This window comes from Branchiostoma floridae, chromosome 9 (assembly GCF_000003815.2).
Source record: "Branchiostoma floridae strain S238N-H82 chromosome 9, Bfl_VNyyK, whole genome shotgun sequence".
NCBI classification, from domain to species: Eukaryota; Metazoa; Chordata; class Leptocardii; order Amphioxiformes; family Branchiostomatidae; genus Branchiostoma; species Branchiostoma floridae.
The window spans coordinates 4,912,859-4,925,691 of NC_049987.1; the positions used below are offsets into that span (position 1 = coordinate 4,912,859).

General features: G+C 48.1%; 1 protein-coding gene across 2 annotated transcripts; it reads right to left on the reverse strand.

The window, feature by feature from the left end:
- Positions 1 to 343: 343 nt before the first annotated feature.
- On the reverse strand, positions 344 to 10,409 carry LOC118423228. Of its 2 annotated transcripts, XM_035831295.1 has the most exons (5): positions 6,476 to 10,409; positions 4,610 to 5,755; positions 3,535 to 3,710; positions 2,334 to 2,550; positions 344 to 1,507 (listed from the first exon to the last, which is right to left on the reverse strand). In XM_035831295.1, the coding sequence occupies exons 1-5, from the start codon at positions 10,385 to 10,387 to the stop codon at positions 1,376 to 1,378; spliced, it is 5,583 nt and encodes a 1,860-aa protein (XP_035687188.1). In that variant the 5' UTR covers positions 10,388 to 10,409; the 3' UTR covers positions 344 to 1,375. The 2 variants fall into 2 exon arrangements, with proteins under 2 accessions (XP_035687188.1, XP_035687187.1); XM_035831294.1 differs by having other exon boundaries at positions 4,610 to 10,409.
- Between the last annotated feature and the right edge of the window lie 2,424 nt (positions 10,410 to 12,833).

Genomic DNA, 12,833 nt, shown 5'->3' on the forward strand with positions numbered 1-12,833 from the left:
TACCAGGTTATCTGTGATCACAGACTTGCTTTGGGGAGCATTTCTGGCTTTGTGAGGATCACAGTTCATGCTACTATTTAGTAATACATGAATAAGACCTTAAACTTAAAGTCTTAAATAAAGGCATGATTATTTGGCGAAGAGATGTGTTTGTCGAACTCTAGTTTACTATGTTGTAAAGCTCAACTAGAGTTCGGTGACCTCATACTTGCATGAAATCAATTTGTGTGGAAAATGATAGTTAATACACACTTGGGTCCTATCCCTTGGTGTTGAGCACCGTGATATTCTTCCAATATACATAAATGATACAATCAATGCAGAAAAGACTGACAAAACAGTATTCCCATCATATGACCTTTATTCCTGTGCACTTGATGTAATTTTAAACAACCCACAGGGCCTGTGTAGCGCTAGTGCACCTTTATCTGTGGGGTAACTTATATCCGCTGTATTTTAGAGATGTCAGGTCGTAAGTCGGTGGTTTCGCATTGCGGTATTTTTAAAACATTGCAGTTTAAAGTAAACGTCCGTCTACCCAATATCCCCAAATATATACCCTGTCTTTAGATACAACGGACAAAGGTTACCCCACGGATAAAGGTAAACTAGCGCTCTATAGTAAAACTACTGTCTGCGCAACTTTCACCCGTTTCGGGTATGTCAAATGAGTTAGCGTTTTTGTTACCAACGCACCATAAGAAAGGTACTGTATCCATATTGCAGTTCACACAAACACCTGTTGTGAAGGCTAAGCAAGCAATGTTTGCTTGGTATAATTACCGATTTACTATAACGTATTAATTTAGTGATATGTCCTGACAGTATATACGTATATCGTGGCGTATTTGTACTTTTATCAAAATTAGTACTGATTTTGAAAATCGTAGGCACCATATGCAGACTGACGAATTAAAATTGGACGTCAGGTGTGTGACTTATGGTCTAACTTCCACAAGTTACATGTACGTAACTGAACGAAGTGAAATTCAGTGTCACTGTCACCTTTGTATAGGATACACAAAAACAGATTCAAGCATATCAAACACATGGGCGTATTAGCACGTTCATCATTCCAAGTTCGCATGTGCAGGTCAGTAATTTAATCATATTGAATTAATTTGAATTCTATCGCATTAAACTTACATCTAAGTTTCTACACGACCTTTCAGCTGCCTTTTTCACACCGTTCACAAATGTACATTACAGCTTCTGCACTAAACTAGTCCGCAAACTAGAGCGCATTTTATATAACATGACGATATCACATCAGTTATTTTATGCCACACTATATACACCTTCCAATAGCTGTAGTAACGTAGGTTTAGTGAGAACTAACGGCAGATGTCATAATTAAGCAGGATATTGGCGAGGTTTAGGATGACTTCGGATGTGACAAGATGGAGTCGAGGACTGACTCCACCAGACTCTCTGTAGTGGTCTCCACCACGATCTGTGGGACGGCTACAGGCTTCTCCTCTGCCGCGTCATGGCCCTGGATCACAGCCTGAGAAGGCAGTAAGGCCATAGTTATTACCTTGTGTATACTGTATACATACAGACATAACGCTTGTTCACTTTTATTCGAGGGGAATCCTACATCCGTTGTACCTAAAAACAGGATAATTAGGGATATCACGTTGATGGACGGTGGTTTAAACTTGCATTTTTTTTTCACATAATGCAGTTTGAGACCACCGTCCGTCGTCTTGATATCCCTAAATACCCTGGTGTTAAATACAACGGATAAAGGTTACCCCACAAATAAAGGTGAACTAGCGTTACATAGTCATACACTATCGAGTTGTAGCAAGGAAATTAAAAGCTCCTTGGTTGTAGCACCACTAAACCCTTATGTCAAGGATTTGCAACGTAAACATCAAGACCACAGAGCACCCAGTGCCAAAGATTGAAAATTCCTACTGCAGTTACTGTACCAAGGCCAAATCACCCCACCTACCAACCTGCTACATACTGTCTCAATCCATACATCGGATCATGATATACTGTAAATGCATTTAAGTTCGCGGGGGATTTAATTTCGCGGTAGCGGGGAAAAGGACTTTTCGCGGTGGTTTCAATTTCGCGGTAACACCATAGACTGCAGTCTAATACCATAATAGAAAACTGTTCGCGGTGGTTTAAGTTCGCGAAAACCGCGAACATTAATCCACCGCGAACATTTCTGCATTTGCAGTATACCCCAAAACATAATTCAGGCTTTATATGCAGACTATAGATGCAGAATACAGTGACTGATGAGGATGATGATTCAGACCGAAACAGTAATCCACTTTTTCATGGAGGCAACTATTGACGGATGTGCGGCATACCTCTAAGGCGTCCTGAATGTTGTCCACCGCCGATCCCAGGGAGTTCACGGCAACGGAGAGCTCCTGCACTGCGCTCTGTTTAATGGCGTCCTCGCGGGCTTCATCGATCGTTTGGATGGCGTGTTGGAGAGCGTCTTCAGCGGACGTACCCTTCACCTTCCCCGCCGCCCCATTCAGGACGACCAGGGCCTTCGACATGACCTCGATCACTTGGTCCCTATTGAGGGAACCGGGGAAATGTAAGTCACTGTCAATCAAATGTGATTTTAAAAACTCTATTGTTGACAACATGTGCGTTAACATTCTGTACAAAAGGAACGAAACTGTAGTATCTATTTATTACTTTCTACATGTATCAACCCAATCCACAGTGTGAGAAATAGGCACAGGGGTCAAGACATTTCTGAAACATGTTAGGATCAAACATTCAGCTTTAGTAATTTGTACCTAGGAGCCAGGTTTCCATGTTTCTATGGTTATGATGTGCTGAGAGATTTAGATGTTGTGTTCTGTGTTTAATTCATTTTCTTTATCCACGGTATCCGACAGTTTACCGGGACAAATTTGTGACTTCGGAGCCCGGCCGGGGTTACATCCCCTTCGAATACCGGTGCAAATGGAACCGTAGCATAAGGCCACAGCAAGTAAATTTTATGGATGACATCAGCGCGCGCATTAATTTTCGCCTGATTTCAGAAGAAGAAAAAACAAGAATTTTTGTCTTCTTTAGGGATGGTCAACATGAACATAAAGTACCAAAATGAGCAAATATATTGTGTTGTAGGTTAATAATTGTACTTGTACAAGTGACACTTGCGAGGTACCCAAGACTGTAGTTGTAGAAAACTTGTTGGATAGTTGTAAAAGTGACACCGATATGGAAGCCATGAGTGTGGTTACCAACTTTGTTTGTGATGCCAGTCTGCCACACTAGTGTCCACACTTTTGTCCCTTTTACCACACCAGTGCATAAATACAGGAATGAATGCATTGTTGGCTCTGACACCATGTTTTGTCCCTTTAATTATTTTTACAACAGTCATCACAACTTTATAGTGCCTATTTTTTAAAACGCACTCATCTTGTTGTTTTTTTCGCCCTATCACACTATTTTTGCAGTCTGTAGAGGATGTCAGCCATAAAATTTACTTGCTGTGGCCTAAACAGCGAAGAAACAACGGTCAGCATTTGTAGAACGAACCTATCCTCGCTCCCCAGGTCCGAGTGGATTCCCTCGGCCGCTTTGTCCACAGCAGCGGCGGCAGCTGCCACTGACTCCGCACTACTTGCCTGCTCCACTCCGGACAGACCCTGCAGTAACACATCCATCCTGTCCCCCTTCGTACCTCCTGTGGCGGTTCCGGCTACCCCCAATGCCTGTGTCAACGGTACGGAGAAAACATTCGTATCTACAACAACACAAGGTGCGTTGAACAAAGTAAATTCTTTAGTAAACGTTTGGACGACCATCTGTCGCCTTCATCAGTACAAAATGAAGCAAATACTATCGGTGCTATATGAACTTCGACAGAGTCGGTGCATTTTGTACTGATGAAGGCGACAGATGGTCGTTGAAACATTTACTGAAGAAATAAGGGAAGGTTGTGTAACGAAGAATACTTTGTTCAATTGAAATACCAACCTGATGAAACCATTTGCGGAAACACAAGGTACGGTTGTACAATTTAAGCTTTGCTCAAACTCAAAAACAAACGCATCCTGGACTTTCAGTCGATTTTGCTGACCTTCATCAGATATCTAAATCAGTGCGCTGACTTTCGACAGGTTGTGCATTTTGGATACGCAGCAGGACTTTTTTGTGAGGGCTGCAATGGAGGTTATCATGCATTAGGGCCCATCTACCCATAGTGACGGTGCACTACAAACTAACAAAGTGAATGCAGTGAATCAGACATCTGATGAATTCGGCGAGATCGACTGAGAATTCGTGATGAGTGTTTCTCTTTGTGGTGCCACAAAGCTCAAGTTTCTCAAATACAGATTCTACCAACACAGATGAGCTTTCATTCGGACATATTGTATGTTTTGCAATTTGAAAAAAAAACGCCAATAGGTTTCAAATGGTACTGATTTGGTAAACAGTTTTAGCCCTTTTGTTGACTACCCATCCATTGACGACGATCATGTTAAATATATGCATAAACATCCGATCTATTTTCAGTCTGATTAAGTAATTGTAAGCTATAAAATATATATCGTACAGCAGCATTAACATATACATAGAAAAACTCATACTGAAAAACAGGCGTCTGTACCTGGAGAACAGAACTTGACTCTGAAGATGTCCCTCCTGTATTGAGAGCGGTGAGTACCCCAATCAGCTTCTGCCTGTCACTGTCCTTTTCTTGTTCCTTTACGGCGTTTTGTAAGGCAGCGATTATGAGAGCAAGTGTGTTGTCCCCTGTTCCACTGAAGTAACCACTGGCGAAATCTACCGTTGATACAGTAGTGGCCATCTTGGAGGTGGATTCCTGTACAAGTTGCTTGAGCTTGGTAACAGCGTTTGTTGGTGATTCTGCAAGGGCTTGTAACGCTGGTAACAAGTCTGTTGTATCTAGGCTGTATTTGGCAAACGCAACACCCAGAAGAAGCTGCTGCTTGTCCACTGACGACATGTCTGCCTTTTCCATAATCACGTCCGTGATAGCCTGAATTGTCTGTCCAGTGCGAAAAGCTAGCGACTGTCTGATTTGTTGAGACTGCTGAGGACTTAACACGCCCTGAGTTGCTAGGCTATTTGCCAAGGATTGGATCTGGAAGAGAGTAGTTGCCTTCTCCTGCATAACCATGAGAGCTTTGGTATGTGCGCTTTCCCTAGATATGGTGAAGGCACGTAATACATCTCTAACGTCACGCACGTGAACCTGGCGCGAAAATACGTCAACGTTGTCGAGTACCGAATTCTCAGCTCCAACGAGACGTAGAACATTTTTAAGCGCCCTGCTTGGCTCTTGTTGCAAGGACGATGCTAGAGTTTGTCCCTGTTCCGCTGTTATCACGCCCTTGGTTGTCAGTTGCTGCATAATTGTAAAGGTCTGGACAGTAAATGCCCGTTTATAAATGATGTTCACGATACTGCCTACAGCGTCGTTATATGATCTGTCAAGTGCGGACAACACCACTTTGATGTACCCTTTGTCAACATGATATGACATCTTATCAACCATTCCTATGATGATAAGCTGCTCAGAACTCAGAGTGACTCTGTCTTTCAAAACATCTGAAATGGTCTTCAACCCAAAATCAGAGGAGGTCGTATGTGCATTTCTAATGGACTGATATTCGATGTCACTGATTTTCCCACTCTGTAATAAGTTGGACAAAATCGTATTCACATCGTCATCGTTACCAAACCCGGGGAGCCCTGGAGTCTGAACAACATCTCCCGTTATAATTGTTTCCTGTTGGGTGGAACCAGTAAAGTGAACGCTAACTGTTTGTCCGGTTTTCCGTCCGACCGTCTGGGTGATGGTGGACATTGCCTGCTGGGACGAGGTTTGCCAGGCTTGCACAATTGACGCCACGTCTTGGCTTCCCAGCCTGTCCTTGTTGTTTTGCACCACGGTGACCAGACTCTGTCGGTCTGTGTCAGATAGGCCTACTTTCTGTCCCACCACACGTATGATGGTCTGGACGGCGTCACCTGGAGATGTTTCAAATGAAGCAGTGATCTTGTCCTTTTCGTCTTCCGTCAGCCGACCCAGCGATGTCATGGTCTGGATGACGGTTTTGGAAGTCTGAGTAGCCTGTGTCTTCTTTTGTGTGGTCTCTTGGAGAACAGTTTGTAGTACCTGCATTGCCTGCTGTGGACTTTGCTGCAATCCAGTCAACACCTTGCTGACCTGAGTTCGAGTCAGGTCACCTTGTACCTTTTTAATGGTCTGTATTGCCTGCAACTGACCAAGGGGCGTTTGGCCAGCTTTGTCGCCCACCGTCTGCACAAGTTTTGTCAAAGCTGCCGAGGGCGACTCTTGTACCGCCGTCTGGATGGCTTGACTCTCTGGTTGTGTCAAAACGCCCTGAAGCTGCACACTCTGTAGGACAGATTGCGCCTGCTGTACTGTTTGCTGCACTTCGGCTTGCTGGACCTGTTGCTGCGGAAATAGGGGCTGTTGGACGACCTGTTGGGTGGAACCAGTAAAGTGAACGCTAACTGTTTGTCCGGTTTTCCGTCCAACCGTCTGGGTGATGGTGGACATTGCCTGCTGTGGCGAGGTTTGCCAGGCTTGCACAATTGAGGCCACGTCTTGGCTTCCCAGCCTGTCCTTGTTGTTTTGCACCACGGTGACCAGACTCTGTCGGTCTGTGTCAGATAGGCCTACTTTCTGTCCCACCACACCTATGATGGTCTGGACGGCGTCACCTGGAGATGTTTCAAATGAAGCAGTGATCTTGTCCTTTTCGTCTTCCGTCAGCCGACCCAGCGATGTCATGGTCTGGATGACGGTTTTGGAAGTCTGAGTAGCCTGTATCTTCTTTTGTGTGGTCTCTTGGAGAACAGTTTGTAGTACCTGCATTGCCTGCTGTGGACTTTGCTGCAATCCAGTCAACACCTTGCTGACCTGAGTTCGAGTCAGGTCACCTTGTACCTTTTTAATGGTCTGTATTGCCTGCAACTGATCAGGGGGCGTTTGGCCAGCTGTGTCGCCCACCGTCTGCACAAGTTTTGTCAAAGCTGCCGAGGGCGACTCTTGTACCGCCGTCTGGATGGCTTGACTCTCTGGTTGTGTCAAAACGCCCTGAAGCTGCACACTCTGTAGGACAGATTGCGCCTGCTGTACTGTTTGCTGCACTTCGGCTTGCTGGACCTGTTGCTGCGGAAAAAGTGGCTGTTGGACGACCTGTTGGGTGGAACCAGTAAAGTGAACGCTAACTGTTTGTCCGGTTTTCCGTCCAACCGTCTGGGTGATGGTGGACATTGCCTGCTGGGGCGAGGTTTGCCAGGCTTGCACAATTGAGGCCACGTCTTGGCTTCCCAGCCTGTCCTTGTTGTTTTGCACCACGGTGACCAGACTCTGTCGGTCTGTGTCAGATAGGCCTACTTTCTGTCCCACCACACGTATGATGGTCTGGACGGCGTCACCTGGAGATGTTTCAAATGAAGCAGTGATCTTGTCCTTTTCGTCTTTCGTCAGCCGACCCAGCGATGTCATGGTCTGGATGACGGTTTTGGAAGTCTGAGTAGCCTGTGTCTTCTTTTGTGTGGTCTCTTGGAGAACAGTTTGTAGTACCTGCATTGCCTGCTGTGGACTTTGCTGCAATCCAGTCAACACCTTGCTGACCTGAGTTCGAGTCAGGTCACCTTGTACCTTTTTAATGGTCTGTATTGCCTGCAACTGATCAAGGGGCGTTTGGCCAGCTTTGTCGCCCACCGTCTGCACAAGTTTTGTCAAAGCTGCCGAGGGCGACTCTTGTACCGCCGTCTGGATGGCTTGACTCTCTGGTTGTGTCAAAACGCCCTGAAGCTGCACACTCTGTAGGACAGATTGCGCCTGCTGTACTATTTGCTGCACTTCGGCTTGCTGGACCTGTTGCTGCGGAAATAGGGGCTGTTGCAAGGCCTGTTGGGTGGAACCAGTAAAGTGAACGCTAACTGTTTGTCCAGTTTTCCGTCCAACCGTCTGGGTGATGGTGGACATTGCCTGCTGGGGCGAGGTTTGCCAGGCTTGCACAATTGAGGCCACGTCTTGGCTTCCCAGCCTGTCCTTGTTGTTTTGCACCACGGTGACCAGACTCTGTCGGTCTGTGTCAGATAGGCCTACTTTCTGTCCCACCACACGTATGATGGTCTGGACGGCGTCACCTGGAGATGTTTCAAATGAAGCAGTGATCTTGTCATTTTCGTCTTCCGTCAGTCGACCCAGCGATGTCATGGTCTGGATGACGGTTTTGGAAGTCTGAGTAGCCTGTGTCTTCTTTTGTGTGGTCTCTTGGAGAACAGTTTGAAGTACCTGCATTGCCTGCTGTGGACTTTGCTGCAATCCAGTCAACACCTTGCTGACCTGAGTTCGAGTCAGGTCACCTTGAACCTTTTTGATGGTCTGTATTGCCTGCAACTGACCAAGGGGCGTTTGGCCAGCTTTGTCGCCCACCGTCTGCACAAGTTTTGTCAAAGCTGCCGAGGGCGACTCTTGTACCGCCGTCTGGATGGCTTGACTCTCTGGTTGTGTCAAAACGCCCTGAAGCTGCACACTCTGTAGGACAGATTGCGCCTGCTGTACTGTTTGCTGCACTTCGGCTTGATGGACCTGTTGCTGCGGAAATAGGGGCTGTTGGACGACCTGTTGGGTGGAACCAGTAAAGTGAACGCTAACTGTTTGTCCGGTTTTCCGTCCAACCGTCTGGGTGATGGTGGACATTGCCTGCTGGGGCGAGGTTTGCCAGGCTTGCACAATTGAGGCCACGTCTTGGCTTCCCAGCCTGTCCTTGTTGTTTTGCACCACGGTGACCAGACTCTGTCGGTCTGTGTCAGATAGGCCTACTTTCTGTCCCACCACACGTATGATGGTCTGGACGGCGTCACCTGGAGATGTTTCAAATGAATCAGTGATCTTGTCCTTTTCGTCTTCCGTCAGCCGACCCAGCGATGTCATGGTCTGGATGACGGTTTTGGAAGTCTGAGTAGCCTGTGTCTTCTTTAGTGTGGTCTCTTGGAGAACAGTTTGTAGTACCTGCATTGCCTGCTGTGGACTTTGCTGCAATCCAGTCAACACCTTGCTGACCTGAGTTCGAGTCAGGTCACCTTGTACCTTTTTAATGGTCTGTATTGCCTGCAACTGATCAAGGGGCGTTTGGCCAGCTTTGTCGCCCACCGTCTGCACAAGTTTTGTCAAAGCTGCCGAGGGCGACTCTTGTACCGCCGTCTGGATGGCTTGACTCTCTGGTTGTGTCAAAACTGCCTGAAGCTGCACACTCTGTAGGACAGATTGCGCCTGCTGTACTGTTTGCTGCACTTCGGCTTGATGGACCTGTTGCTGCGGAAATAGGGGCTGTTGGACGACCTGTTGGGTGGAACCAGTAAAGTGAACGCTAACTGTTTGTCCGGTTTTCCGTCCAACCGTCTGGGTGATGGTGGACATTGCCTGCTGGGGCGAGGTTTGCCAGGCTTGCACAATTGAGGCCACGTCTTGGCTTCCCAGCCTGTCCTTGTTGTTTTGCACCACGGTGACCAGACTCTGTCGGTCTGTGTCAGATAGGCCTACTTTCTGTCCCACCACACGTATGATGGTCTGGACGGCGTCACCTGGAGATGTTTCAAATGAATCAGTGATCTTGTCCTTTTCGTCTTCCGTCAGTCGACCCAGCGATGTCATGGTCTGGATGACGGTTTTGGAAGTCTGAGTAGCCTGTGTCTTCTTTTGTGTGGTCTCTTGGAGAACAGTTTGTAGTACCTGCATTGCCTGCTGTGGACTTTGCTGCAATCCAGTCAACACCTTGCTGACCTGAGTTCGAGTCAGGTCACCTTGTACCTTTTTAATGGTCTGTATTGCCTGCAACTGATCAAGGGGCGTTTGGCCAGCTTTGTCGCCCACCGTCTGCACAAGTTTTGTCAAAGCTGCCGAGGACGACTCTTGTACCGCCGTCTGGATGGCTTGACTCTCTGGTTGTGTCAAAACGCCCTGAAGCTGCACACTCTGTAGGACAGATTGCGCCTGCTGTACTGTTTGCTGCACTTCGGCTTGATGGACCTGTTGCTGCGGAAATAGGGGCTGTTGGACGACCTGTTGGGTGGAACCAGTAAAGTGAACGCTAACTGTTTGTCCGGTTTTCCGTCCAACCGTCTGGGTGATGGTGGACATTGCCTGCTGGGGCGAGGTTTGCCAGGCTTGCACAATTGAGGCCACGTCTTGGCTTCCCAGCCTGTCCTTGTTGTTTTGCACCACGGTGACCAGACTCTGTCGGTCTGTGTCAGATAGGCCTACTTTCTGTCCCACCACACGTATGATGGTCTGGACGCCGTCACCTGGAGATGTTTCAAATGAAGCAGTGATCTTGTCCTTTTCGTCTTCCGTCAGTCGACCCAGCGATGTCATGGTCTGGATGACGGTTTGGAAGTCTGAGTAGCCTGTGTCTTCTTTAGTGTGGTCTCTTGGAGAACAGTTTGTAGTACCTGCATTGCCTGCTGTGGACTTTGCTGCAATCCAGTCAACACCTTGCTGACCTGAGTTCGAGTCAGGTCACCTTGTACCTTTTTAATGGTCTGTATTGCCTGCAACTGATCAAGGGGCGTTTGGCCAGCTTTGTCGCCCACCGTCTGCACAAGTTTTGTCAAAGCTGCCGAGGGCGACTCTTGTACTGCCGTCTGGATGGCTTGACTCTCTGGTTGTGTCAAAACGCCCTGAAGCTGCACACTCTGTAGGACAGATTGCGCCTGCTGTACTGTTTGCTGCACTTCGGCTTGATGGACCTGTTGCTGCGGAAATAGGGGCTGTTGGACGACCTGTTGGGTGGAACCAGTAAAGTGAACGCTAACTGTTTGTCCGGTTTTCCGTCCAACCGTCTGGGTGATGGTGGACATTGCCTGCTGGGGCGAGGTTTGCCAGGCTTGCACAATTGAGGCCACGTCTTGGCTTCCCAGCCTGTCCTTGTTGTTTTGCACCACGGTGACCAGACTCTGTCGGTCTGTGTCAGATAGGCCTACTTTCTGTCCCACCACACGTATGATGGTCTGGACGGCGTCACCTGGAGATGTTTCAAATGAATCAGTGATCTTGTCCTTTTCGTCTTCCGTCAGCCGACCCAGCGATGTCATGGTCTGGATGACGGTTTTGGAAGTCTGAGTAGCCTGTGTCTTCTTTTGTGTGGTCTCTTGGAGAACAGTTTGAAGTACCTGCATTGCCTGCTGTGGACTTTGCTGCAATCCAGTCAACACCTTGCTGACCTGAGTTCGAGTCAGGTCACCTTGTACCTTTTTAATGGTCTGTATTGCCTGCAACTGATCAAGGGGCGTTTGGCCAGCTTTGTCGCCCACCGTCTGCACAAGTTTTGTCAAAGCTGCCGAGGACGACTCTTGTACCGCCGTCTGGATGGCTTGACTCTCTGGTTGTGTCAAAACGCCCTGAAGCTGCACACTCTGTAGGACAGATTGCGCCTGCTGTACTGTTTGCTGCACTTCGGCTTGCTGGACCTGTTGCTGCGGAAATAGGGGCTGTTGGACGACCTGTTGGGTGGAACCAGTAAAGTGAACGCTAACTGTTTGTCCGGTTTTCCGTCCAACCGTCTGGGTGATGGTGGACATTGCCTGCTGGGGCGAGGTTTGCCAGGCTTGCACAATTGAGGCCACGTCTTGGCTTCCCAGCCTGTCCTTGTTGTTTTGCACCACGGTGACCAGACTCTGTCGGTCTGTGTCAGATAGGCCTACTTTCTGTCCCACCACACGTATGATGGTCTGGACGGCGTCACCTGGAGATGTTTCAAATGAATCAGTGATCTTGTCCTTTTCGTCTTCCGTCAGCCGACCCAGCGATGTCATGGTCTGGATGACGGTTTTGGAAGTCTGAGTAGCCTGTGTCTTCTTTAGTGTGGTCTCTTGGAGAACCAGTTTGTAGTACCTGCATTGCCTGCTGTGGACTTTGCTGCAATCCAGTCAACACCTTGCTGATCTGAGTTCGAGTCAGGTCACCTTGTACCTTTTTAATGGTCTGTATTGCCTGCAACTGATCAAGGGGCGTTTGGCCAGCTTTGTCGCCCACCGTCTGCACAAGTTTTGTCAAAGCTGCCGAGGGCGACTCTTGTACCGCCGTCTGGATGGCTTGACTCTCTGGTTGTGTCAAAACGCCCTGAAGCTGCACACTCTGTAGGACAGATTGCGCCTGCTGTACTGTTTGCTGCACTTCGGCTTGCTGGACCTGTTGCTGCGGAAATAGGGGCTGTTGGACGACCTGTTGGGTGGAACCAGTAAAGTGAACGCTAACTGTTTGTCCGGTTTTCCGTCCAACCGTCTGGGTGATGGTGGACATTGCCTGCTGGGGCGAGGTTTGCCAGGCTTGCACAATTGAGGCCACGTCTTGGCTTCCCAGCCTGTCCTTGTTGTTTTGCACCACGGTGACCAGACTCTGTCGGTCTGTGTCAGATAGGCCTACTTTCTGTCCCACCACACGTATGATGGTCTGGACGGCGTCACCTGGAGATGTTTCAAATGAATCAGTGATCTTGTCCTTTTCGTCTTCCGTCAGTCGACCCAGCGATGTCATGGTCTGGATGACGGTTTTGGAAGTCTGAGTAGCCTGTGTCTTCTTTAGTGTGGTCTCTTGGAGAACAGTTTGTAGTACCTGCATTGCCTGCTGTGGACTTTGCTGCAATCCAGTCAACACCTTGCTGACCTGAGTTCGAGTCAGGTCACCTTGTACCTTTTTAATGGTCTGTATTGCCTGCAACTGATCAAGGGGCGTTTGGCCAGCTTTGTCGCCCACCGTCTGCACAAGTTTTGTCAAAGCTGCCGAGGACGACTCTTGTACCGCCGTCTGGATGGCTTGACTC